This window comes from Neodiprion fabricii, chromosome 5, assembly GCF_021155785.1.
Source record: "Neodiprion fabricii isolate iyNeoFabr1 chromosome 5, iyNeoFabr1.1, whole genome shotgun sequence".
NCBI classification, from domain to species: Eukaryota; Metazoa; Arthropoda; class Insecta; order Hymenoptera; family Diprionidae; genus Neodiprion; species Neodiprion fabricii.
In genome coordinates this window covers 7,950,814-7,978,798 of record NC_060243.1, presented here as the reverse complement: position 1 = coordinate 7,978,798, position 27,985 = coordinate 7,950,814, and the positions used below count along the sequence as shown (strand labels likewise).

The window sequence follows — 27,985 nt, the reverse complement described above, 5'->3', positions numbered from 1 at the left end:
CTTTAAGTCGAACGTAGATATCATATCCAGCTATTTTTTATACGTTTCTATAAAGTACATGCAAATAAATTCACGTCCTTGGGTTGTACTAATAAGCCGGTACATATCAGCACTACCGGCACTATCGCTACGATAATCGTAATTTAACGAGCGCGAAACGATCCGAGCGTACGAAATAAAGTAAGAAAATAATCGGGGGCGATTGTTGGACCGAGTGAATCTTTATTTCTTGACATATTATTATTATCATTGTTCATAGATTTCGGTAGTGAAACGGCGTTTAAGATTGCGGCGTAGGATCAGGGACTACTTTACGTGGGCGTAGCCGGGGACGAAGGCGTCGTCGGGCACCTGTTACAGGGGCGGCGAGTTGCTAAGCGACGCTGCGCGTCAGATCGCTGTCAGAGCTTGTCTCGTGAGGACGTAGTGTAGTCTTTGCAGAGTTAGCTAGTAAATTCGGCGTTAAAAATCGTAGGAAATCGAGCTCTGAATTCCCGGTAATCAAAGAAGACACAGAGCTACATAGAGAGGAAACACGATAACGCGTTTTGGCAGATATACGCAGAAGTCAGGTAACGCAGACCGGTGGTAGAAAGACAAAGGGAATCGAGAAGCCGCACACGCCGCGTTTCAAAGCCGAAAAATGGCCGAAGAGAAAAATGAGACCAGCCCGACCGTAGAGGGGGATAAAACGGGCCAGGATATAGCAGCGAAGGACGAGAACGAGGCGAAAAATGAAAAAACCGAGGGACAGAAGGAGTCCGCGGATGAGAAAAAGGCCGAGGAGAACGGGGACGGCGAAAAATCTAAAGAAAACGGCGAGGAGAAGCCGTCGCCCGAGCCGAAAGACATGCGGGCTATCGTTCTCAACGGTTTTGGCGGATTGAAGAGCGTCAAGGTTCTTCGCAAGCCCGAACCGGCGCTCGGCGAGGGCGAGGTTCTTATTCGCGTCAAAGCATGGTGAGTACCCGAAAACGCCCTTGCGATCCATCTATCTGCATGCCGGAAGTTCCCCGTCGCTCCTCTGTCAATGTCAGCAAACAAACGACGGCTCAACTTCCAGCCGGCGTTTTGTTTTTCTCACTTTCTTTTGTTCTTCGTACGTCATTGGCATGTATCGCCCGCATAAAGATGGCGATTTTTCTCGATCGTCATTTTTTTTTCTTCGCTCGACGTCGCGCAACGGCTTTTCCAAAATAGTCGAGTTTAGAAACTGCGATCGTGACGTTAGCGAGTCCTAACGTGCACTTTTATTCAGGCGCCTTGGAAGCCTGGGATTCGCCTCGTTAATTTTGACAAATCGCAGCAGAGGTCGAGGCGAGAACACGTGAGAGCCGGCCGATCGTTCGTTGTTTCTGCCGTTGATGCATTTCTACGCGTGACTCACGTCGAGCATCGCTTTATTATATAGTAAATGACGCGACGCGACGGATGCATTAGTTTCCTACCGCCCGAAGGCGCGTCACTCCGCTGTCGTTGATACACGAAGAGGAAGAGAGGGAGAGAGAGAGACAGAGAGATGACAAGAATGAAAAATAAAGGGGATCCAATTTTTTTAAATATCTATAGAACCCCAACGAACTGTTTTTTCGTTACTTTCGAAAACTGTACAGAACTTGAGCATTTTTCTCTGCAGAGTAAAATGAGCCTCGGCAATTCGACTAATTCTCTCATGTCGCAAACCTGACCCAAAATTGCGTGATACCTATGTTCTTTTTTTTCATCCAGAGTCCAGGACGTGTGTCTTGCTTACGTTACAGTAGTTTCTTCGAGAGATAGAACTTTCTCGACTCCAGGGTCAAAGCCGGCACTTCGTGCAGGTCTGATCCTGAAAGAAGGGTATTCATATTCCGTCGTGGAGAGATATTAGGAGGTAATTAGTCATTCTTATCAGTCGTAGTAACTAAAAAACAAAGCGTCTTTCATTAGAGCTGAAGGAATTTCACCCCGGTCTTGCGTGTAATAACATCTTCGACGTTATTACACGACGTAGGAGTGTATAAGAATAGATAAACAAAAAAGAACATAATTATAAAAATATCGTACAAACGTTAGTACCTATAAAATGTTGACGCGTTTGAGATTCGATAAAAATATACGAGTAAATACGTACATATATCTCATTTTTAATATCCGCGTAGTTTGCCGAGGAAAAGAAATTCTTCGAATAAACATGATAAATCCACGATGGCTGACTCTTGGCCGGTACAATCATGAGACACGACACAAACGAACACCTCTCGGTGTCCCTCGTATATCGCCGATTGACGCGTCATTCGTTCAGTCATCAGGGACGCTATCTCTGACCTGCGACTCCCTGCGACGCGTCGCGTTATACCGTGATAAATGTAAAATTACACCACCATAGATTTTCCGAGCGGAGGTATCGCGTGTTTTTTTAAACATCGTATCTCCGTCCTATGGATACGGATCGAAAATCATCGTCCGAATAATATTTTCCTGTTTCGTTGCAACGCATATTTATTATCAGGCCCGGATGATCAAGCGGCGTAATGTATACGGGATGCCATGGTATTGGGCAAGGCGTACGTTCTGAGGCCCATGGGGTGTGGCCCGATCAATACCGCCACCCTATAGACACTTTGGTGCCAAGTGCGTCGTCCTACGCAATGAAAATCGACGCGGAGAACCACTGTCTGGGCGTCGCGACGCCCCGAACCCGCAGGGTGTGTCCGGTAAATCGGATTCAAACTTCCTTCTTACTCGCTAACGAACAACGGGTTGCACAGCGCGCCTCTTGCCTTCTCAATTCTCTTCACCTCTCTTTTTACAATTGTTTTCAACTCTTTGAGTCACGCGTTATTGTGACGATTCAACTTTTGTCGCAAGATAGTATTCTTTGGTTTTCGCGGTCGCTGATTACAAATCTGAAATCAGACTTAAAAAATTCAAGATGGCCGATCCAGTATTCCGGTCGAAAATTTTATGTTCGATCGATTTCAGCCAAGAAGCTCTATACAGGGGTTTTCGGAATCATTGATTGGATTCGCTATATTTAAGTTTCAAAATCTGATTTCAGAGTCGTGATCGATAATCCTAAAAACGCATGGACGGAGTTTTCTCTTCAAATTCGATCGAATTTGAAATTCTCGTCCGCCGTGTTGGATCCGCCATCTTGAATTTTTATAATTCGATTTCAGATTCGTAATCAGTGACCCCAACAACTTATCAATTTGTTTCTAACAACAATAATTTACATTACATCGCAATAATTACTCTCGAGTATTGAAAACCTATTAATATACTATCAAAAACTCCGCAAAAGAAATATGTTGAAAAGTTCTCTAAGTATTCAAAAAATTTCTATATAATAGGTGGTAAGAGTACTTACCAAAGTATCAATGACTCAAAGGATTAATTAACTTAAATTATCCTATGCGTGGACTCTGATCCCTTCGACGTCTTATTCAAGGCTTGAATTTTTCCTTTCTTCTTTCCATTTTTCCTCTTACACTTGAAACAATTCGAATTTTCTCACATGCAATATAACGAATTCAGATAATTCTATCTAACCTAGTCACATTTTATTTGTCTTAATTCAATTGTTTCCTGCAATGTTAATTGTATCGTAACACACAAACAAAAGCGATCGCACTTCCGTTCGTTGAATTCATTTTCAAATCTCGTTTGTATGTATACACAAAATCATTCATACATGTTCGGGTACTAATCGCAGTGTTTGTTCGTTTAACCGAATTCTCGTACTCTATTATACTATTCATATTATTCTTCTATTACCCGTATATAGAAAGCCTTCACATTTCATTCTCACTCGGTATTCCACTTATAAAAATATTATGTCTATAAGCTCGATGAAGAATAGCCTCACAGCGACATTTTTTCTTCCGGTATCTCTATTTACCTTTATTTATTTTCTTGTCTCTATTCCATTTATTTATTTATTTTTTTTTTCTCCTTTCCTTTGCTTTTTCCTCTTCGTATTTCTTCTAGTTTGTTTGTTACGTTCGCCCTTGTCGAGATGTACCCAAGACAACGTCTGAAACTCGTTCGACCTGGTTGACTTCAGGGGGTCTTCTTCCTCCTGTTCTTCTTCTTCTTCTTCTCTTCATCCTGCACGTGTGTGTCATGTCGCCTTTCGTATACGCCCAGCGGGTCCGCTCCGACGTTGTTCACCCTCAACTTTTCCCTGCATTCGTATTACGTGCCTAATGCATGCATACATCCTCTCACGTACGCCGCTCTCCGGTATGTATAAACTTGACGAAGCCAGCTGCGATCGCGATCGTCAACGCCGTGTACGGAATGACATCTGCTTCAACGCTTTACTCCTCCGGTCTGCTGCACCCCTAAACACACCACCACGTGTTATGATTCGTATCGGAGGCAGGACTCTACAGTCCAGCTTACCTTGTATTACACAGTCAACGCGACGTACGGACGTCGATTACCCATTTTCACCGGGGCGAAAACCATCTGCGGTATAACACAGATTCAGGATGTGCACTATAACGATCGCAGGCATAGCGCAGGATTCTTACCAGTCGTTAATCATCCTGCGTTTTCTACGCGCATATGTGTGTTACACATGTATTTTACACCACCGATATGCATCCCTGTATTCACTGCGTGGTAATTTTATTATAATACCTCTCTACTAAACGACTTCGCGGAGATGGGTCAGCTTGAACAACAAAAAAGATATAACGTATAAATACATTTATACCAAGATAGGAGAGAGGGAGGGAAAATGTTTCAAGAGAAAAATTTATTATATACATATATATTGTGTGTATGTAGTATAGTGTATGCTAAAGTATGTACTGTAATATGTATGCGCTGCAGACGAGAGAGAGAGAGAGAGGAGTTATAAATTACGCGGTAGAAAAATAATATACTCACTCTCTTCGTTATCTTCGTCGGTTAATTGTGCAATGCCCGTTAACTCTTTGAATCATAGTGATAAATATTGTTACCACCTATTTTATATACATTGTTTGTACATTTAGAGAATTTTTAAAACATTTCTATGCGTTTTTTTTTTTTTTTTTGCCATTTCTAATATGATGTAAATTATTATTGTTAGAAACAAATCAATTGATAAAGTCGCAAAAATTGAAGGAACAATTTATTTCCTAGAAAGTTACCCCTCTACGCGTATACATGTTTTACATAAATTATAAGTTTTTTGGATCGCTGATTACGAATCTGAAGTCGGCTTTTAAAAGTTCGAGATGACGGATCCAACATGGCGGACGAAAATTTCAAGTCCGAGATAAAACTCTGTCGAGGGTTTTTTTGGGTCGCTGATTTCGAATCTGAATGCAACTTTGAAAATTCAGCATAGCTAATCCATTCAGCAACCCCGAAATCCCTTGTATAAAGTCTTTTGATCATATTCGATCAAATTTCAAATTCTCGTCTTCCATATTGAATCCACCATCTTGGATTTTAGTTTCGTAATCAGCGGTCCCAAAAAACATGGAATACCTGCTACCTTGTTGCCAACAGTTGACTCAAAATCAGCACAATAATGTGTGACTCAAATGGTTAATCAGTGTGTACAGTGATACCAACGTTACAACGTACCTGTATAGTTATTCAATGCAAGCGACCAAACAAAGCTACATACGTATGGTGTAATATTAAGTTGTCAATAATGTCACGCGCAATTCTCCACGTACGTACCACGTCCTATCTCTCTTTCCTTTCTTCGATTATACGTTCTACCGTGTGCGCATGTCTGTGTATGTTTTTTTCTCGTCACCGCATATCGACAGGTGCCGGCCGACTCGACTTTTACCCATACCGTCTCACTTTAATCCGCTTCAAATCCGGGAAAATATACCCTTATGTTGTACAGTTCATTGTCAGTACTCGGACAACAGAATTTACGAACGTACACAAAACCTCTGCAGACGTTTTTTGTTTTTCTCCTACCTTCTTAATTGCGTGTGTGTTATTGTAGGTACAATTCTATACATATTGTTCACAAGATCATTTGGTTTACAGCAATCGGTATTTTTCAATTCATCATAGAATTGAAATTCTACGTCTGGAATGATCGATTGTCCGCATATATATATAAATTACTGCAACCGCAGCATAGCACAGCATGAGAGAAATGCGAAAGCTGCTTGCAGCGGGGAGATTTATCTTGTATGTACTTCGCTTTATAAAAAGAGATACTAGGTGTGTGTGTGTGTGTGTGTGGAATGAGTTGGAGAAAAACAGTTTTGCAATTTACTTGGACAATTACCGTACAGCTGGTGTGTTATTCTACTGGTGTACAGCGAAGAAGAATCTCTCATCGTCGATAGAATGAGCAAGTATTAACGCACGGGTTTATCAAGCATCTGTCGGAGAAAAGACACAAATGAAACAATCACACCTAACTTGTAACTGCGTGTAATGCACGTATACACACACGCATACGCATACATATGCGAAAACTGCAACTGCATTCGTAGATAAATATGCAAAGTAACGTACTCTTTGTCGCTTATAATATATACCTTATATGCATATTACATATGTATTTAAAGTCTCACGCACGCGTTATTTGTAATGCTTTACACGTATAATTATCCTGCTTATCAGCACCGCAGTATTGTCAGTGTGTGTGATTATTATTGTATGGATTTATACAGCGAACTTATGTATACACATTTAGGTGTTATGTATTATCGGCAATGTGTAATAGATACACCGATTACATGTATACGTACATGTAAGTATATATCAGAAGATAATTGATTATTTTCATCGTGAAAACGAAAACATCAATAGCGCGTAATGTTATCTGGTGAAAAATAACGAGAGAATTTGTTTAATAACAATCCTCTGCTTTGAAGAAATAAATTAAACTTATTTGTTCTTTTTTTTTTTATACTTTTTTGTTCAAACTTTTGAACCGATTAAAACTTTGCACTCTTTCATATATATATATATATACGTTTGGGAAGTCGATAGAAAAATATGCGTTTTATTGTACAATAACGCAACTATTTACGACCACTAAATTAAGGGCGGGGTTGAAGTACCTAATTTGAAAATTTTCGAAAGCGTACGAATTCCGAATTTTTTGCCGGTGAAATTTAAAATAATGAAATGAAACTTCGACGAAACATCAAAGTTCGGAATGGAGAAAATCCCGAAAGGGCGTAACTCCGACAATTCAAAGTTCCGAAAGTGCGAGGATAAGAAAGTTTTGAAATCTGAAACATTGAAATTTCGAATGATCCAAGATTTTCAGTTCCGTGGATTTCTCACTGAGAGAAATTTTTAGTTCCGGTTACCGCTCGGTTCTTAACTATTTTCATTTTTTACGACAATCCAAAAATATAGTTGCAGATACAAAATGAAAATTAGTTTTCTTGTTCTTGTTCAACCAAAAAAGTAGAGTAAACCTCACAAACTGATTTTGCTTTGCAATGAGCAAAAAAGGATCGACGATAGCGCAAAATGGTTAGGCGTACCTCGTTCTTCGTAAGTCCAACAATATTCAAACAGTTTTTGTTCATTAACGATACCTGTTTTACCGAGTTTTTCTAGTTACTGTAACAAATGATATTTTTCTCAGTGCTACCTGGAATTCTGGTCATTCCAAATTTCAGTTTTTCTGATTTTTTGCAGTTAACTCTCATCAATTCCCCCTCGAATAGTCTTGGAATCCAAATCCTTGACTGCGGTAGCCACCCACTCTGTATAGATAAAAATCGTCGTCGTATATGTCACGGCAGCTTATACAGTAATGCCGGCTTCCTGCGTGCCTTGCACCACTTATTACTGCAGTCCAGGGCGCCTTGTAGTCTGGAGGCCGACGGTGCACCAGCCAGACAGTCTGCAGGCTCGACGAGTCTGGGTTTGGGCTCAGGCTACCTTACGCCTACCTTTATATCCCCTACCCGACAACCTAATCGATGAAAAGACAGAAGGGCCGAAAGCAAGTTGCGTGTCGTTCGAACTTCTCTCTCGCTTTTGCCTACAGCTGATCCTTGAAGCATAGCGTCTTACTTTATTCACTTGGAGCGGGGTTAAAGTACCGAATTTGAAAAGTTCCGAAAGAGCCTAATTCCGAATTATTCGGTGGCGAAGCTTGAAGCAAAGAAATCAAACCCTTGCGAAACCTCGATGTTTCGAATGGTCGGAAGTTTAGGACTAGTTTACGGAACGAGTGGGTGTAAAAAATCAGAAAAACTAAAAATCGCAATGACCAGGATTCCGAACGTAAAAATGTCGGAAATCCAAAACAAAGAAAGATCAAAGTGGTGAAATTTCATGAAGCCCGGAATTTACAGAACCGAAAGTCTTCGATCATTCTGAATTTATATGTTTCAGATTTTTAAATTTTCCCATTCTCGCTCTTTCGGAACTTTAACTCGTCGGAGTTACGCTCTTTCGGAACTTTTCAAATTCGGAATTTCCAACCCCGCCCCATTTACTTCTCACGCTACACAGCGATTCCCCTATTTTCCTAAAAGTACCCTATTTATTCTTCTTCCCTTATAAGTACTCTAAAACTGAAGGTTTCCCCTAAACGTACCCCAGGCAGTTAATTTTCCGCCCTAAAACCACGCTATTTTCGCCATTCAGTTGCTGTTTTTTTTATCAATAAAATAATCAATTTCATGCTTGAGAACAATGTTCATACTTCCAACTTAACGTAAAAGCAGAAAAAAAACATACACCCAGTTTCAAAACTCTCTCGTATTTCACAAAAATATCATTTTTTAAATTTGTCCGAGCGTCGTTATCTACGGAATACTGCATGCCCTCATCCCAAATTACTTTTTGTAATTAAGATTCAAAATTTCAATCGTCCTCCGGCACGTATTAATGTTATCCAAAAAATTGTGTATTCACAGGAGATATTTTTTTTTTCTTTATAATATGAAAATATTTTTAGGGTACAGTCGAAAGAATTCCAAAACGACCAAAGCAACACCCTAGTATATACATATATCTAATTTTGCTCTATCCAGTCAGTACTACGAAAAAATATCTAAGATTCCGAAAATCTATCCGTTCATCGTAAATTACCAGTCGGTAGTCTCTTAACTATACCGCTGCGTAACATAGCTGTACAAGTTAGACACCGTATATATATTTATATGTATACCTATGCAGTGAATATAAATGTAGTTTGCGACGAGTTTAGAACGACGGAGAATAATGAAAGGTTTAATCTAACTCCCGCCCGGTAATTACGAATAAATTATCTGCATTATAACAATTCGCAACTGATAATAATTACACAACTTGAAGTTTGTAGAATATATATATACATATATATGTATACAAGCGGTGTTAAACTGGAACGCGTGCTTTCGCTAAATTTTGCTAAACAAATTCAGAATACAAATGAGACGTACGCAAATTGTGTTATGTATATTGGTATCTTTTCGTGTCAAATTCGATTGCAGTACGTGTATGTATAGTATATGTATACATGTATATATGTTTGTATATTAATATTCGCGTTCACGAATTTCGAGATTTCTCATGTATAATTTATACTTATAATGAAATTCATTACATGCTCCGAATTTTTGTTGACAATCATACCTGCACGGAGAGAATAAAAGAGCATATTTTACTAAAAACTGAAGAAAATAAAGGAAAACGTTGGGTTCTTTTTTTTGTTTTTTTTTTTCATTAAAATAAACTTCTTAAAACGCATTCAATATTTGTGGTAAAAAATAAAGCTGACAGGGATATATTTCTTTTTTTACCAAAAACTTTTGCAAGTGTTTGTTTTTTCCTGCAGTTTCGAGTTAAATCCCCTCTTCAATCTTCTCACCGTGTAATATGTAGCGAATATTCCTTCGCGAGTGTAATAATATAATTCGAAAAGTGAATTGCACCCGCTGTATTCAACAACTTTGTACTCCTCCTCCTACTAATGCAAAACCGCAAGATTATACAAGGGATGCTCCCCCTACTCCGTTGTATACGGAAATAGAATACATATTCCCATCACGTGGTGCAGGGAACGCGGTATGCAAGCTCTGGGCTTACTCGTTATTACACCCGTGCACTGTGCGCACACACACTCATCTTTTACAACGCACGTGTTTTTTCAACCAGGCACGCACCTCATAGACGGAAGGAAAGATCCTCCGGATAGAGGAGCGACTCGACTCGACTCGACTCGACTCGTATGTGGATCGTAACTGCTGTACAGACAACAAGACGTGTAGTGGGTGTAGTTTTATGTGTACGTTGTTCAGACGTCGCGACGCCCTCGAGCTGCCGGCGTCTCACGCGACGCCAAACTCGCGAGGCACCCGATTCTTGATAAAGCACGCCTTCTCGTCCTTTCTATTATTCAAGTGTCGGGAGCCAGGAATACATACGCATTACGCAGGCACCTTTACCAAGAAAGAGACCGTCGAGTCTCGTCTTAGTATTTTCAACGTTATCTTCTAAGTTCAAGGGTGCGTGCATGCTGAGAAAAGTTTCATTTGTTACAGTAACTAGAAAAATTGAGTAAAACAGGAATCGTTAAAAAAAACTATTTGAATATTGTTAGCAATACGAAAAACGAGGTACGCGTAACCGTTTTGCGCTATCGTCGATCCTTTTTTGGTAATCGCAACGCAAAATCAATTTCTGAGGTTTACTCGACTTTTTTTAGTTAAACAAGGCTTTAACGTCAATTTATCGTTGCACGAGCATTAAATTATCGCAACGAGAAAGAATACCAGACTTTCTGGTAACAGCTGGAAAACTATTTTTCATTTTTTACCTAGTAACTGTATTTTTCGATTGTGGTAAAAAATGAACATTGTTAAGGACTGAGCGGTAACCGGAACTAAAAATTTCTGTCAGTGTGGTGGCACTGGAGTGTCAAAATTTGAATAAAAGTTGAATGAATTTCATTAATCGTAAGATCATCTGTCGATACTCGCAGAGATATACAGGAGTGAATTTCTAACGACCATATGGCGGTTGGTTTTTCAGGGCGACCAACATTCTTAATCTCAGATTACCGACAGCTGTAACAATTTTGAGGTTACATACATCACGGCGACCTGTCATCTCAATTTATGAACGTTGGTCGCCCTGACAAAACAACTGCTAACGCTCACGAACTTCAGCGCATGCGCATTAACTCTTTGAGGGCCGTACATTATTGTGCTGTGTCAACTTTTATAACAAGATATTATTCTATCGTTTTTGGAGTCGCTGATTACGAGTCTGAAATCAGATTTTAAAAATTCGATATGACTGATCCAATATGGTGGACGAAGATTTCAAATTCGATCTATTACGGCCAAAAACACTATGCAGAGGTTTTTGGGGTCGCTGAATGGATTCGTCGTACTAAATTTTCAAAATCTGAGTTCAGATTCTTAATCAGTAACGCCAAAGATCTATAATTTATGTAAAACATTTATATGCGTAGAGGGGTTACTTTCTCTGAAATTAATTATTCCTTCAATTTTCAAGATTCTTTTCAATCAATTTCTTTCTAACAATAATAATTTACATTATACCGCATTAATTACTCTCGAGCATTGAAAACCTGTTGGTATAATGTCAGAAATAGCAAAAAAAAAAAAAAAAATACTGTAAAGAAATATGCTGAAAAGTTATCTAAATATACAAAAAATACTGGATATAAAATAGCTGATAAGAATAGTTGCCACTGTGACTGAAAGAATTGAATCATTTAATGGTTAGCAATTCACTCCGTATGCTTTGATGCCCCCCCCCCCCCGGTATAGCGAAAGAAATTTTATATTTTTCTTTATTAACGATGTTACAGCGGTCTCAATTTCCAAGATCTCATGGCACGACAGGGGGCGATAGATTCTTTACCGAAAACCCCGTTCATTATGGGCGTCGAGTGCGCCGGTGACATCGAACAGGTTGGCGAAGGTGTCGAGAACTTCAAGGTACGTTAATCCTTATATACGTCAAGTTTACATTGTAAATTTTATCATACGGTTTAAGATATAAACTTGTCCTCTACACATATTATAGATACAACGAAATATGTCTTATGTACCGACATTGGTACACGCATATATCAACTGGAAAAGTTTCATATTTGCAATGTGGAAATTTTTCGCTGCTTCTTTTTCCATCAAGTTTTATTCATGAGATTCAAACATCGCGTTCGGAAAATATCGCAAAGTTTATACTTCATTTTCAAACTTTATTTCGTATACACGGTGTCATATTGATGCCAATGTCTCTCAATGTGTGTTTATTATAACCGCGCCGAGCACACTGTGCGGAGATTAGGCGACACAATGCGGAAACGATCTTCAAGCTGATTGTCAGACGCGTACAAAGCTACATTCACACACACACACACACACATATGTATACACGATCAAGCTTTGAGCCTTCCGTATAACAAAAGCTGAGCGGATGTCCAAGATAATGCAAGTGCAGAGTATAAAGGAAAGAAAGTGCTCGGGAATCCTCTGGGGGGAAGATTAACGTTGTCTTCTCACAGATAAAGGGCTTGTGCAGGCTTGTCCTGTAATGTTAATATACCTATAGATAACTATATACATTTTTACTGTGCGTACGAGAATAAAAGATTACTCTTACTGTGGATATATTATCTACGCTGCAGAATTCAATGAAAGTGTTGTTACAGGAATGGTGGAATTTGGAAAGGATCAAACGTCTGTAGTATATTTATATTGCACAGTGAACCGTTTTTGCTGACCTATTTTTTTCTCTTCTTCTTCTCTTAATCGAGGAATAAACCAATTTACTACCACTTCAAATATATTTGCGGATTATTTCATTGTACGTGACGAACGATGCTTTAAACTCGTTTAACCCTTTGAGATACGCATTATTGTGCTGAGTTAAATCTTATAACAGAATAGTATTCCATGGTTTTCGGGGTCGCTGATCACGAATCTGAAATTAGATTTCAACAGTTTAAGATGGCGGATCTAACGGGGCCGATGAAAATTTCAAACTTACTAAAATTCGGTGAAAAAACTGTATGCGGTGATATTAGGGATGGCTAATTACAAGTCTAAAATGAAATTTAAAAAATTCAAGATGGCGGATCGTTATTGCAGAGATGCATGTGAGGAAAATCGTTACTCCGGAACTTTCGGATCGTCTGCAATTTGGTAAACGATGATAAACGAGGCATACTCATATATGTATAATTTTGAAAAGCCAACTACCGGAAAGTAATTCTTCGGTTAATCGTACCGTAATGATTTTTTTAACTTATGACTTTCCATACGTTAACGTTACCAACTGCAGCCTCGTCATAGTAAAACCTCCCTCCACGCGGAAGATATTATTAAATACATACTTATAAAATTTTGTCACGCTAACGCGAAAATTTTCCCGAGGTCCGCAGGGCGCGACACATGCATACTATGCAATTTTCGCCGGGGGTTGCAATCGCAGCGATATTCAACGTGAATAAATTGCAGTAGGGCACATAAATAGGCGCGCGCACACACATATGCATACATTATATTACATGCGCGCTGGTGTTTTCCTTATATACATGTATACACGTATATACATCCATGCATCCGTGCATAGATCGGTGAGTGACTCACGCCAGTTGTCTACCTAGATCCAGACATGCGTGAGGTGGATGCGAGGCGCCAGGCACCTGTGTTATTAATTATAAATACATACTACACAGACGCGTCTATTAGTCGCCGGCGCCGATGTGAATCTGATGCGACACGCGGATCGTTGGATTTGTTACTTTTTGTTATTTGTCAATTTGCCTTTTTTTTTTTTCCCCTGACTTGTCCGAGATTGCAGTAACAGGAACGTCAACGGTGTAACATACGACGAAACATTCGAAGAAAAATCACGTTTTCTTTTTTATTTTTCAAATCTTAGAAATATCGGTTTAATCCTTTCAGTGACACTTTTTTCAACCCAATGTTTTGCTTTGAATTTTGTTGATCGAGGGTTTTCTGGGATCGCTGATCACGAATCTAAAGTCAGAATTTGATAATATCTAAATCCGAGATGGTGGATCCAATATGGCGGGTGTAATATCGAAAAACTATCAAAATTCGATGATTCTAGCCGAAACTTGTTACTTGAGGATTTTTGGGGTTACACGAAGTAAGAAAGATCATTTTGAAGTTGCGAATACGCTGTGATAAGGCTGTGAATGAAAGGGTTAATCCTTACGCTGCACACCAGTTTTTTTGTAACGACACCTGTTTTACCGAATTTTTCTAGTTACTGTAACAAATGAAATTTTTATCAGTGAAGATATGCTGAATATTTGTGAAATTATTACATTCGAGTACTTTGAAGATAGAAAATTATCATATTTTAAACAAAAACTTGGAATCACTTGAAGATTTTTTCTAAATCCAGTAGATTGTTGTAGATTTTTCTTGGAAAATTATTTTCGACAAATTCTTCACTGAAACACTTTCCTTTTTACTCTCTCAACATGTAAAATCCATGCGCGGAGCAATTCGACTTGCAGAAGTCGTTGTCACGGCGGTCTTTGTCAGTTGTAGGTTTACCGCAAAACCGGACGTGTCACACACGCTGGATTGCGGAATCTAAACCGCAATTTAATTCTGTATATATATATATCCCTGCGGTAGAGATATGTGAGCGATGGAAATGAAACCCTGATACGCTGCACGTGCTTTGGTTGAAAAGTCACGCCTTTATTGGTTAGGCTTCGCTAGGTTTTCTTCACCTAGCTTCCCCCTTTGACGCTTTCTCGACTGATAGACCAGCTTGTTGGAATTACAATCAGAGCCGTCTTAAGGGGGTGGAGGTACAACTTAGACGGTCTAAAATCGTTTCCATTTTTAGGAGTACTTTTTTTTCAGAACATGGAAACATTCAGAGCAATTTGAGTTTGACGACTTTATTATTCATAGTTTCAATAATATTTTTGAATTTTTTCAATGAAGTTAAAATCAAAATCGCGACAATCGATTTTAAATTCTGACACGCTCTTTGAAACTTGTTTATCGATTCGTGCTCGTGGCTAGATATTTGAATTTCAATACCAAAATTTTTTTTCAACAATATTTTGGTCGGAATATGAAATTTTTAGTTTATCATCGGATATATTTGAAAGAAAAATTTTTAGCTTATTGCCTGACAAAACTAGTTTTTAGCATTGCAGTGAATAATCTATTTTTTGTTTTTGTTTTTTTACAAATATCTCCTTCCGACTTCAACACACTCGTCAATTCCTGGGGTGAAAAAATTAAATCGATTCACTTGCAAATTAAGTTTCTTAATTTCAACAAATTACTCAGATGATAATTTTCAAACAAATTCCATTACGCTGAAAGTTACAATGTCAGTAGTTCCTTAAAATTATCAATACCATATATTAGAACTAATAGGTCATTTGTTAACAGTAAAAACTTTTCATTTCACAACTCGGTTCGAGTTATAAACTGAAATGTGACACTTGCGTGCGGTGGCGTACGTGTATATTACCCATAATCTACGTATATATCGTATGTATACGACCATGTGTATACATTCCTGTTATGTAAAAACGTGGCGCGTGTCGAATGTGCGGAAAAGGGTAGCTAAATTGTTATTATTTGCTGTTACATTTGCCGCATTTCCTCCACCGTTTACATACGGTGTTTTCATTTCATCATGCGATATACATCGCACGTTTCGACTCACAATTATTGTCTTTGAGCTCGTATATTTTTCACCTCTCGCGAACGGTAAATTTTTTATGAATTTTCACCGCATAATTGAAATGCTCATTGCACGGAATTATTCGCTAGATTTAAGAGAATACCAAAGTTAGACTTTATCGATCGAGTAAAATGTTGCATAATATTTTGACACTTGATTGTTGCGTAAGACAAAAGATTTTTTTTATTTATTTTTATCCGGTATTTCGTGTAGAATTGCGCTGACTAACGTCATTTTCACATCAGCCGTGCGTAAGTTTGAATAATAATAAAAATTGGCGACATTTTACTCAGTCGGTAAAAACTCACCGTAGAATTCTACTCTTCAGGTTTGGCGCAAACTCGGCAAATATATGTAGCTATTTATATTCCGAAATATTCTGATATCGAATTTTTCTGTCGGTATGTTTCGTATGTATGTTTTACATACGTCTCGATATGGAAAAAAGTCGACTGGACACCCCCCCGTATACGCGTTGCAGCTAGACCGGATGTTCTTTATGCGGGCAGTGACGGAATAAGAAGAATAAAAAGTCAACGCCCAAATGACTAAATCAAGAGTCAAAGGGGAATGAGATGACTGAATACTTGAAGAATACATACAAGGGACCGTGGGGCTGAAAAGGTTGTCCCTCTAATATGTACCCACAGCGAGTTCCTTTTTCCGTAGCGCCGCTGCCGCATGCGGAGGGAGTCGTAAAGTGGTTCGGCCCGAAGTTTCTTAATCAGTCGCACTCCGAGCCTACGTATTATGTCTATATAAGACACACACACAGAGTATATATAACTTATAGTATGTGTATAAGATACATCAGGGAGGCAGGGAAAATCGAGGCGGTCAAATTTGGCAATAATATATTGCACTGAGAAAAATTTCATTTTTTACAGTAACTAGAAAAATTCAGTAATACAGGTGTCGTTGAAAAAACTGTTTGAACATTGTTGGAATTACGAAAAACGAAGTACGCGTAACCATTTTGCGCTATCGTCGATCCTTTTTTGGTTATTGCAACGCGAAATCAGTTTGTGAGGCTTACTCGACTTTTTTTAGTTAAATAAGGCTTTAACGTCAATTTATTGTTACACAAGCGTTAAATTTTTGCAACAGTTACGAGAAAATATAGCAACAGTGATCGTAATGAGAAGGAAAAACTAATTTTCTACCTAGAACTATATTTTTCGATTGTGGTAAAAAATGAAAATAGTTAAGGACTGAGCGGTAACCGTAACTAAAAATTTCTCTTAGTGTGTGCAACGTGTGGGAAAAAGTTACGATTCTGAGGGAGTGTGAAGTTAGCCACACGAGCCGGAGGCGAATGCGAATATAATAAAAATTGGGTATGAAAATTTCTGCTGAAAATGAATAAAAGACATTATTTCCCAACGCGCACATCGTTCGTCAGGAAATAGCGTCTTTTGTTCATTTTCACCAGGGGGCCAAAATCGTCTAATTTTACGTTTGAGATATGACAAATGTATTATATGACTGTGCGATGTACAGAAATAGCTAAATTTCGCTCGCAAACCGCAGACGGGTATGTATCTTTGATCCTAATCCGTATATCAGGATTCGGCAAAAGCCGGCTCTGCGAGTCTTTCCACTCGACTTTCCAGGGGTCGTAAAACCGCCCGGCAACCCATCCTACAACCCGAGGGTCGTTCGCACGTGGCGAGAGTTCAAAGTTCAGGGTTGCGACCCTACCGTTGCAGACATTCGGCGCGTATTCCTGTCGTCGCGGGGAAAAACTTGATTTGTACTATACCTGTAATGTGGTATAGAATCGATTTTCCAATTACCGAGACTGCATAAGTTAGACGCCAATTGTAAAAGAAAAAATTTATTTCGTATTATGGTTAATGAAAAATTCTAGTGAAACTGTCACCGTTATATAACACTGGTTTAAATATTGTTGGAACTAGTAAGAAATATGGGTACAATTAAGCAACTATTCTAACGTATAATTATAGTTTCTGATTGATACATATTTTTTTTTTTTAACACTAGTATCAAAATTCAACATCAATTTCTTCAGTAGTTACATGAAAATATAATAAACATTATTTTCACCTCGTATTCTGAAGTATATTTTTCATTTGTGATAAAAAAAATTGGGGCAATCGAGGAATGTAGACAGTAACGCCTGTAATTAAGAATTTATTTTGATGTACAATGGTGGATTTGCCAAGTATAGTGTACTGCAATAAATTTATCTTATCAAGGTTAGAAATTCGAAATTTTACAATTTTTGTAATCGTACACAAGTATAAGTATTAAGTTTCAATCATTATACCTTCCGATTTCAATTATATGACGTATAAAAAATAAATATTAAAAAAATACCTTTTCAAATTTCACGACGAAGAATTAATCAAATTATAATCCACGTTTTATTTGCCTTAAAAATGCATATATTTTATTTTTATCAAGTCCGCAGGACAAGCGGTTACGTTCTTCCTCGATCTTCAACCTTGGGTAAGCATTGCGACAGTAAAGCCGCATAATTGTTTTCCCAAGTCATGCAAGCGTTGTATAGGTTATACGCCTATATTTTTTCATATTTTATCATGTACAATTTTATGTCCCAACTTTAATCGGTACCGCTCAATTTTATAGCTGTGTATAAATCAGTTCACTGTCTGAAATTTGTTTCGTGATCAACGATATTATATCAATATGTATAACTGCAGTAGTCTTTATTGCTGTATACGCGTATACCTACAATAATAGAGAAATGCTTTTACGTCATGCATTAATCGCGGTTCAATCTGTACGCATAAAAGGACAAGCGTATGGCGTCGTTCGGTATGAGTTAAACTCGCGGACGTTTTTTATGATCCTGCCGCTTCCATGTTACACATTGCAAACATTTACCTTATGTAATACACTACCTAACATACCTATATCAAGGTACTACACTCCAAGGTCCCCAATTTTTACGTTTTATTGTAGGAAACAGGGGAAACCCCGCAAACACGCTGCCGTTGATATAATAAAAAGATGAAGAAAAAACACACATTGTAAATCCCAAAGCATACAATTCTGTTTGCCCTCGACTTAGCACCCTGAAATTCGTGTAGCACACGTGTCGCCGTTTCGTCTTACGTTTTAGAGCAGCTAACCTCTCCATTTCTCCAGGAATATCGACCCAATTTAACGATTATGCTCATTGGTTTTTCGTACTGACAGTAATAATAAAAACAATAATAATCATAATCATAACGATCCTCTTGATTTTTTACAGGTGGGTGACAGGGTCGTGGCTTTGCCGGATCACAGGGCGTGGGCAGAACTAGTCGCGGTACCTGCCACGTCCGTATTCGCGCTCCCCGACGGCATGAGCTACCTGGACGCAACTACGATCACGATGAACTACACGGTTGCTTACATACTGCTGTTCGAGTTGGCGAATCTCTCCCCGGGGAAAAGTCTTTTGGTACACAGCGCCGGCGGTGGTGTGGTAAGTTTGTATTGTCATGGAAATTGCTGAGTATATACACTTGGGGACAATGAATCTGAGACGGCTAATTTTTTACACTAGACAGTTATGTTGGCAACACAGAGAAACCTACAGCGCCACAGTCGGCTCACCGCGAAACAAACTCAATCTCAATAAACGTAACATAACCCATGACCGTCGAATCTAACCGAAGAATACCTGTCAATCTAACAAGTCATTATCGACGCGATATTTTAAGGTTAGATTCGACGGTCATGGGTTAAGTTATGTTTATTGAAATTGAGTTTGTTTCGCGCTCGGCCCACTATGGCGCTGTAGATTTCTCTGTGTTGCCAACGTAACTGTCTAGTGTAAAAAATTAGCCGTCTCAGATTCTATCTTGTACTCGATTATGTTGGTAATACAGAATCAACACGCAGCGCCGCAGCCGGCCGGCTGTGAAACACACTCAATTGTTTGTAAACGTAACATGACCGTTGAATATAACCCAAGAATACATACGGAATTCTACGGTCATGGGTTGTGTTGTATTTACAAAGATTAAGGGTGTTTCACTGCCGGCCGGCAGTGGCGCTGCGGGTTGATTCTGCACTGCCAACGTAAGTGATATGTCCATAAAATTAGCCGTTTCGGAATCACTGCGGACAAGTGTATGTTTACAACGTTGGCTGAACAGAAGTTGTATGACTCTAACTTTTACTTCAAAGTTGAGACTTTTGATTTTATATCTGAATTTAAGATTGAATTTCACAAGTTTTGTGGTATTAATACGAATTTCTGTTCTCGGAATGTATACACAAAAATATAATATTGGAAAGAAATTAAAGAAAATTTTGAACTGAGGATTTGGAAGAAGTTGGGTATTGTTTTTTATAATCTAGAATCATAATTCCTAGAATCTAGATGAATTCTTTTCATCCTTGTCAAAATTGTGAAAATTCAAATCAAATCAATAAAAATATATAGCGTTACGATACAGCTTAGTTTTGAAGGAAAATTTTTTTTTTTTTTTTAGAGTTTCTTGATTGTAATGCGTATTGTTTGTGAAATACAGAGAGAAACGAAATTTATACACATCACTGGTATAGCTCCATTATGCAAAGTACCTCGTGAGTGTTCAATGTGTCGTTGAAAAAAAAAAAAAACAAAATAGACGGTACTTCCCGAGTGAAAAATCGAAAAATATCAGGATGTTGTAAACGCTCACGCCGTTAAAACCAGACGCCCGACGTTAACCATGAATCTCATTTCCTTGTCTAACGAATAAGTTACATGGCATAAATCCTCGTCCCTTGTTTATCCGTGCATATATAGAGCACTTTCAAAATCGGTCCTTGCTCTTAACAGGATAAATATGGTACTGCATAGATCCAGTGTGACCATATGTTAGGCGGGTAATCAATATCACTCAACAGGTACATAGAGAGAGGTTTTCGTTACCCTCCCCCACCCTCCTCCTCATCCCTCTCTTATATATCCTTTCGTCTAATCCCAACTTATGTATATATAGATATAACAATTTGCGAGGTGCAGACGCGCATACACGTAACCCTGTAGTATCACATACATAGACTGCGACACGGTAAGAAAACATCGTAGCCTTCCTTCCCTTTTTTCCCTACTTTTCCCTCCGGCCACCCGTTCCTTTCGTCGCGTCGTGAGGCGAATTCTGGCCGACGTGTAGTATATATGTATATTACATAGGTTCAAATGTACATATATAGGGTGCAACGGAGGGATGCTGCGGGCCTCTCGACGTTGCTAGGAGACCATCGACCCCTACGCGTTGAGACCCCGCCCGGTCTACGCAGGAGGGAAGGAAATACACGCACACTCTGCTTTCAAATATCGTTCACACCGTTTCAAATCACTTTCGAGTCGCTCTGCGTATGAACACGTCTGTGTCGATGCGTAAAGTGTGTTCGGTCCACCAACACATTTCGAATACCCAATCTTAATGCTTTATAATTTACAGACTGATAGCTATGTACAATATACATGCAACTGAACTCTGCACCCCGTAACAAGATGGATTATATGGTTTTTAAAATTTTTAGCACTGCAATAATGAGAATCTTACAATTATCTGCGAAACGTAGGGATTTTTTGAATAACTTGTAAATATAGACACTTTTATTGATGATATCGTTTTCTGATATTCCTAAAAGAGAAAAATTTTGTTTTATCAAATCTGATATGATTTTATTCTATAAAATTTCAACATTGAGATGTTGCGGAATTGTTCAATTCATTTCGTAGGCATACTGAGATCAACAATTATTGATGGAATCTTTTGAAAGAACGTAAAATTCGTTCTCTGAGTACATACCTTCTCGGATACGTTTGATAGTTGGGGTCATTTTTCTTACTACAAACATTATCATTGATAACACGGGTTATGTAATTTTATTGTCACGATTGGGAATACGAGGAAAATTTAATTTTGTTGCTTCTATGTCGCGAACGATGTCGAGAATCGAATAATTGGGTACTCATATAAAACCACGCAGACTATAACAAAACAGGTTCGCGTCTACTGTACATTTTTTTTATCCTTTCGCGGGGAATTCTGAACACAATAAAACTGGTGCGATTCCTTTGTACGCTGTACGTCCAAGGCGTAAAATCGATTGTCAATAAACCGTAAAAGCACATGAAAAACGATCACGAGATATAAATATATATAGATATATATTTATACATAATGATATGTACTAGGTGTACACATCTGTTTGAAAGTTATCTTCCGAACTACTGTATAGTAGGCTCACAGTCTAAAGATGTTTCAACAGTCATCGACATTAATTATCTCTTTTTCCACTAAGACAACTCATTTTTTGTACCGCACTGTTGTACAATTTCTGAAGAAGAGATTATCTTTGTGGTGTCTTCTTTCGTTTTGTAATTATTAAGTTTCCTATTTATCCGTAGAAAACCAATTTCACGGCCGATATATTCCGATTATGAGACATCCGACAAAACTCTTAAGTATAGGACGGTAATTATCATGCATAATTTCATTTTCATATCACCTGAGAAAATCCAGATAATACTGTAGATTTGGCCTGGTTTTCTCTTCATATCGATAATAGGAATGTAATCATTTGTAATCAAGTCATGCATGTCGCCCGCAGTTTTTCTAGCGGTTTTTCTTGGCTATATGATATGGGTCATTCCACAAGGTATCGATCAAGATCGGAAATTGAGATTTTAAATTTACTCCAGAATTTTTTACATGACTGTACGAGTCCAAATGGACAACTCTGTTTTTTGTCAAGACATTTTAACAACCCCGATCTGAGGTATAATTTGATTTACTACTTCCGAAACACTAATTTTCTAAAACCTGAAAAATCTCTGAAAAATCCAGTAAGATGTAACAAAACTTTTGAGCCCTTGTTGGAAGTGGAGTTTGCATAACAACAAAAGATATGTAGTTTAAAATAATAATTATAAAAATTTATAAGTAATGAATATTTTATGTCACAATATATTCGCTACATTCTGATTCTCTAAATGTGCCTATTTCAACCCACATTATTAGACCTTTTTTTACCAGTTCATTTAATGTGAAAAATTTATTTTTATCATTAAATAGCAGATTAAATCACATCTCAGATAAAGGTAGTTGAAAAAAATAAAAACAAAAAATGGGATCTATATTTCGACCAGTACGTTGCATAAAAAATTCTGGAACAAATCTAAATCTAAATTTCAGATCTTGATCGATATTACGTGGAATGCCCTGTATACATATGCTCCGAATTAAATGAAAGATTGATATCGCGTGTGATGGGAAGACGGGGATCGTCTGGAGCAAAAGAAACGCGGTGGTCATTATTTGTTGAAATAATATTATCTTAGACTTTTTATATATAGTCCGTTTATGCACTGTAGGGAGTAACTTGATGGAATTTCACTTGTACAGGGTAGAAAAACAGCATACGGTTTTAAATTCCACGATGTCTTCTTACTTCAGACCTGATAAGTTAAAGACTAGAAAGTAGGTATATGTGTGTATAAAAATTTCAAGACATCGGGGCTGAGTTCTCAGAAATTGTCATGAATGCCTTCTTCTGTTCAAAATCCATACCGCGCTGGATTAATTTTCAAACTGTTTCAATGAGACAGTGTTTCATACCGTATGAACTGAGGGAATGATCTTCTATCTTGTACTCATCCTTATACTAATACAAATGTGAAAGTATATCGAACACCAACTTATATTCGCAGCAGTCACTTTGGAATGTTTTGTAAGATTTACGACTTTATTTAAAAATATTTAATCACGTTAAACGTTGGACCTTACACTAGGTAATGACCGTCATGGTCAGAGCGATTATCTTTGTATCTCGAAATTAAGTTTATTTTTTCTATTCACTTTTAGGGCCAAGCGGTTGTTCAATTAGCGAAAACTGTGAAGGATGTCGTAATTTTCGGAGTATGCAGTAAGTCTAAACACGAGGCTCTGAAAGAAGCTGGAACCATTGATCACTTGTTGGAACGAGGACCTGATTACAGCGCAGAAGTGAGAAAGTACGTTCAACAATTAACGATACACCCAAATAAAGTATTTTTTATCAAGTAAAGAACAACTTCACTGATTGTCAAGTTCATTCAATTGAATATATTGAAATTAACTTGACTCGATAATGACGGGTAATTTTTATTCCGAGATTGCGAAGTAACTTCTGAGAAAAAATATTACAATTCCCACAGCTCGTTGAAGAAAATGAATTCTTAAATTTTTACAGGGAATATTCTAATTATGACATAATTGCTAATTATTTCAGGGTTTCTCCAGAAGGAGTAGATATCGTTTTGGATTGCATGTGTGGCGAAGAATGCAACAGAGGATATGCTCTACTTAAACCGATGGGGAAATATATCCTGTACGGTTCAAGCAACCTTGTAACTGGCGAAACTAAGAGCTTGTTTTCGGCTGCCCGATCCGTGAGTAGAGATATTCTTCGATACCGTATTTATATATGGACTGCAACTGTTAACATTGCATATATTCTTTGCAGTGGTGGCAAGTCGACAAGGTGTCTCCTCCAAAATTGTTCGATGAAAACAAATCTATTTCCGGTTTCAATTTACGTCATCTGATGCATCAACACGGCGGACAGGGTTTCGTTAGACAAGCCGTTGAGAAAGTGTACAAATTATGGGCTGACGGAAAGATAAAACCAGTTGTGGATTCTACTTGGGCATTAGAAGACGTCCCAGAAGCCATGCAGAAGATGCATGACCGGAAAAATATTGGAAAGATTGTTTTGGATCCTAGCCTGGAACCCAAACCGAAACCAGCTACGCCCGCCAAGGGTAAGGCAAAGGAAAAGAAGGCTGCGATCGTTGACGATAAAAAGGCTTCTAGTGTGGAATCAACTGATGGCGATAAGAAGAAGGAACCAGAACTGACTAACGGAACATCGGAAGACAAATCAGACACCGGTACAGTGACTAAATTGAGATGATCTGTGTATCTAGTAGCTAAGCTAGTAGTTCTACCAAAGTCTGACGAAGTATTTAAAATTTTTGTTCTTACATAAAAATACGATTACTTTGTTTCTATTTGTTTAATGTATTTGTTTCAGATTCCAAAGAAAAAGAATCGAGTTGAATCAGCAGTGTCAGCTAATCTACTAATTAAAAAGACCTGCACACGATTGTCTGTGAAAAGTAAGAATAATCTTGTAATGTTAAAAAGTTTCATCACAGATTGAAAAAAAATATGTTATTATATTGGGCTGCTAAGTTTAATCAAAAAGACTCGTTAAGCGTCATGCAAATATTTTATCGATAAATTTCTGTCTAATGGAAAAGTTGTAAAATCAATAAAAGCAGCACCCCGCTATGATCAATATCAATTACAGATTAAAATCCGTGGGGTGTGCTACATTTCTGTAAGATATTAGCTTAAAAGGAGTGTATCCAACGATTTGTTTCTAACTTGTAAAACAGAAGCATGCAACATTACAAAATGAAAAAAACATGCCAGAATCGTTATTCTAAATCGCTTCAAATTTATTACACAGACACATATTCATCTACTAAAAGGGTGGACTCCTATATCCAATTGAAGATTTGCTACCTATAAAAACAAATCAACCAAATATCAATTGACGTGGTCCATGTTAGTCTCTAACGTAAATATCAATTTTATTTTTAATACCTATATTTTAATTTTTGCATACCTATCTTGTAATTTGAATAATATATGATGATGTATCGAGGTTTGAATCACTTGAATTTAAAAACTAAGCTGTGTGCGAGAGATTGAAAAACATTTCACATGGTGGCAGCATTCATGTTTCATACATACACATTATTATACATACACCCATGCATATTATATTGCCTTGAGCCACAGTTCGAGTACACATACCAAAGTTTTGACGCGTTATGAACATTGTATACAAAATTACAAGCTTTTTAATAGTGAATTTTTCAAATCCTGATTATTATTCCTATGATACTGTCATTGCCATTTTTACAATAAATTGCTCAGTTTTGATATAAATACATAACTACTTGAAACATAGTTGATCGTGGCCACTGTGTGTGTTTACCTGGGCTACATTTCAATTTCAATTCTATAGAACAAGCGTTTCGAAATCATCTGAATTGTCGCGTTTTGCAGACACTAATAATCTTTCAAAACTTTTTTCCTACTTTTATCCAAGGTACACGCATGCAAACAATATTATTTCACAAATAAGAATTGAAACGTAGCTCAATGTATGAATGAGCCTTGAGAAACTTAGAATCTTATAGAAGCATGTAGTAGAAGTGCTGCACAAGAAAACGTAAATAATAGTTACTGCGTGGATATTTATCTTTATAAGTCAAACTTTAACCATTTGGCGCTCTAATTAACGGTCTCCTGGTGACCCGAAGGTTTTAATAACCAACGAATTATTCGAACTCTCTAAAAATCGTGATTGTATCAAATTATTTTACGTGGAAAGTTATATGGTAAAGTCGCTTTCAAAAAAAGCTGAAATTACATATTGAGATTTTAATTTCATATGAAAATTAATCTCACATTTTTCGACATAATCCTGCGATTAGTTACTTGACAAGAAAAATCTTATTCCGTTATTTTCATCACTTCATACAAATTTTATTTACCATTATTGCACGTAAACACGTGCACGTAGAATCCAATTAGCATAAGATATTTTAGCTAGGACACAAGAATGAAAAATTACGCAAATTTACCGCCAAAAATATTTGTTACTCAATTTCTTGTAATTTGTAATTCTTAGTTAGTCAATATTATTCGGTATACACATTCACTATAAATTTTCACGGCGAGTAAATAATTAGATAATATGCCTAACGTCTATTCCTATACATCGACTAAATTCAGTTTTTGCGATATGTAGTACATTTCAATGGTGATAAAAAAGTAAACGCGATTAATTCAAAGCTGAGTATTACGAATACCATGCAACTAAACATAACAATAATGTCTGAAAAAACAACTATTCATATGTTTGGTAATTCATGTTAACGTTGTAAACCTGATATCTCTTGTAACTATTGAAATGTATAATGTATTCAATTAATTTTTAATAAGAACACAAGTGCATATCTTGACAAGGAACATCGGATCAATTTTCTATAGCCAGTTTAGTGAATTTGATACTACTAATGCTGTACTTTAAAAAATATCTACCAATTTTTGAATATTCCTATATATATACATATATATGTGTGTGTATATAAATAGTTATATTAAAACGCTATGCTAGCAGTAAAAAAGTATATGTATAATAATTTAATTTGAAAAAAGTGAAAAAAGAGGAAATTTGCCAATACACAGTAATCGCGGCTACATGTTTGAATGATAAAAAAATATATACAACACACAATGTAAATTTTACGTAAGGCTTTAAATGTTTCATCAAATACCTATCTATTATAATATAATATATCTATATATTTGTATCAACTATCTTCTCTATTTTAGTTTATAGACTAAGGATATGGTCGAAGAAAGAGTTTTTAGGAACAGTATTTATATCCAATGTATGTAAACAACAAAACCTTTGATAGCTTGAGCATAGTTTTATAATCATGTAGTGCGTTTCGTGTATAATTTTTTCGGAACAACTGCAGGCACGTAGATACATAGATGTTTTACATACATAGAGAAGTTTAACACACTCCTGTTCTGATGTCACTACAAAGTCTGAGGTGTATAAATAAAAAAAAGTTTGGCACTCTTTCTACCGCTGTATTCTTAGATGAAGAAAGGCGATAATAATACCATGATATTAATTTACGATGTATACAGCTAGCTTCAAATTGAATTTGTCGCAGAGGAAAAACGTATTTGATCACATATTTTGTAATTTGCTGAGATAATTTCATATTTTTTCTAAATTATTATCTAAGAATACGTATTTTTAATGTAGTTAATTATTATATTTGAAACCAGCTGTAGAATTATAAACAGTATGAAGGAAGATCTTCAGTTTTTAATAAAATGTACAATATAACACGGATATGTTTAATTATTTTTTTTTTTTTTTTTTGTTTGCAAACTAGCATATTTTATTCACGCCAAAACGTTGTATAAATTTGATTTTATTCTAGGTTTCAGGATTTTTGGCAACTCAGAATCCAGTCAATGAAATTTAAGTTGCCAATGGTAACTCATGATATACATGTATAAGGTGTAAAATTTATCCATGGAGCGGATAAAATTATACCGTTGCAAAAATGATGTATCTTTTGGAACCAGAATGAATTTGAAAAATATCTTTCATTTGCTCCAAACAGCTTAATATGAAGATTGTATTTTGGCTTATTATTGTAAGACTGACTATGTTGCTATATTAAAGATTGCTTCAAAAACACGTCTGCGTTAAACTCTAT

The 27,985-nt window shown here is 37.2% G+C and overlaps 1 protein-coding gene across 2 annotated transcripts; it reads left to right on the top strand.

The window, feature by feature from the left end:
- The first annotated feature begins 382 nt into the window (after positions 1-382).
- Positions 383-27,966, top strand: LOC124182370 (synaptic vesicle membrane protein VAT-1 homolog-like). Of its 2 annotated transcripts, XR_006870753.1 has the most exons (8): positions 383-960; positions 11,753-11,882; positions 18,881-19,096; positions 23,484-23,632; positions 23,890-24,049; positions 24,124-24,550; positions 24,694-24,778; positions 25,135-27,966. XR_006870753.1 is itself a non-coding variant. In XM_046569528.1 (7 exons), exons 1-7 carry the CDS (start codon positions 644-646, stop codon positions 24,717-24,719), a joined length of 1,425 nt encoding a protein of 474 aa, XP_046425484.1. In that variant the 5' UTR covers positions 383-643; the 3' UTR covers positions 24,720-27,966. The 2 variants fall into 2 exon arrangements, 1 of the variants encoding a protein (XP_046425484.1); XM_046569528.1 differs by having other exon boundaries at positions 24,694-27,966.
- The last annotated feature ends 19 nt before the right edge of the window (positions 27,967-27,985 follow it).

Excerpts from the sequence above, each read along its gene's own strand:
- LOC124182370 (XM_046569528.1), top strand. The coding sequence starts at position 644 with ATGGCCGAAGAGAAAAATGAGACCAGCCCGACCGTAGAGGGGGATAAA. Across the intron at positions 11,883-18,880 it reads AAGGTGTCGAGAACTTCAAG|GTGGGTGACAGGGTCGTGGC; the intron begins GTACGTTAATCC and ends GATTTTTTACAG. Across the intron at positions 19,097-23,483 it reads ACAGCGCCGGCGGTGGTGTG|GGCCAAGCGGTTGTTCAATT; the intron begins GTAAGTTTGTAT and ends ATTCACTTTTAG.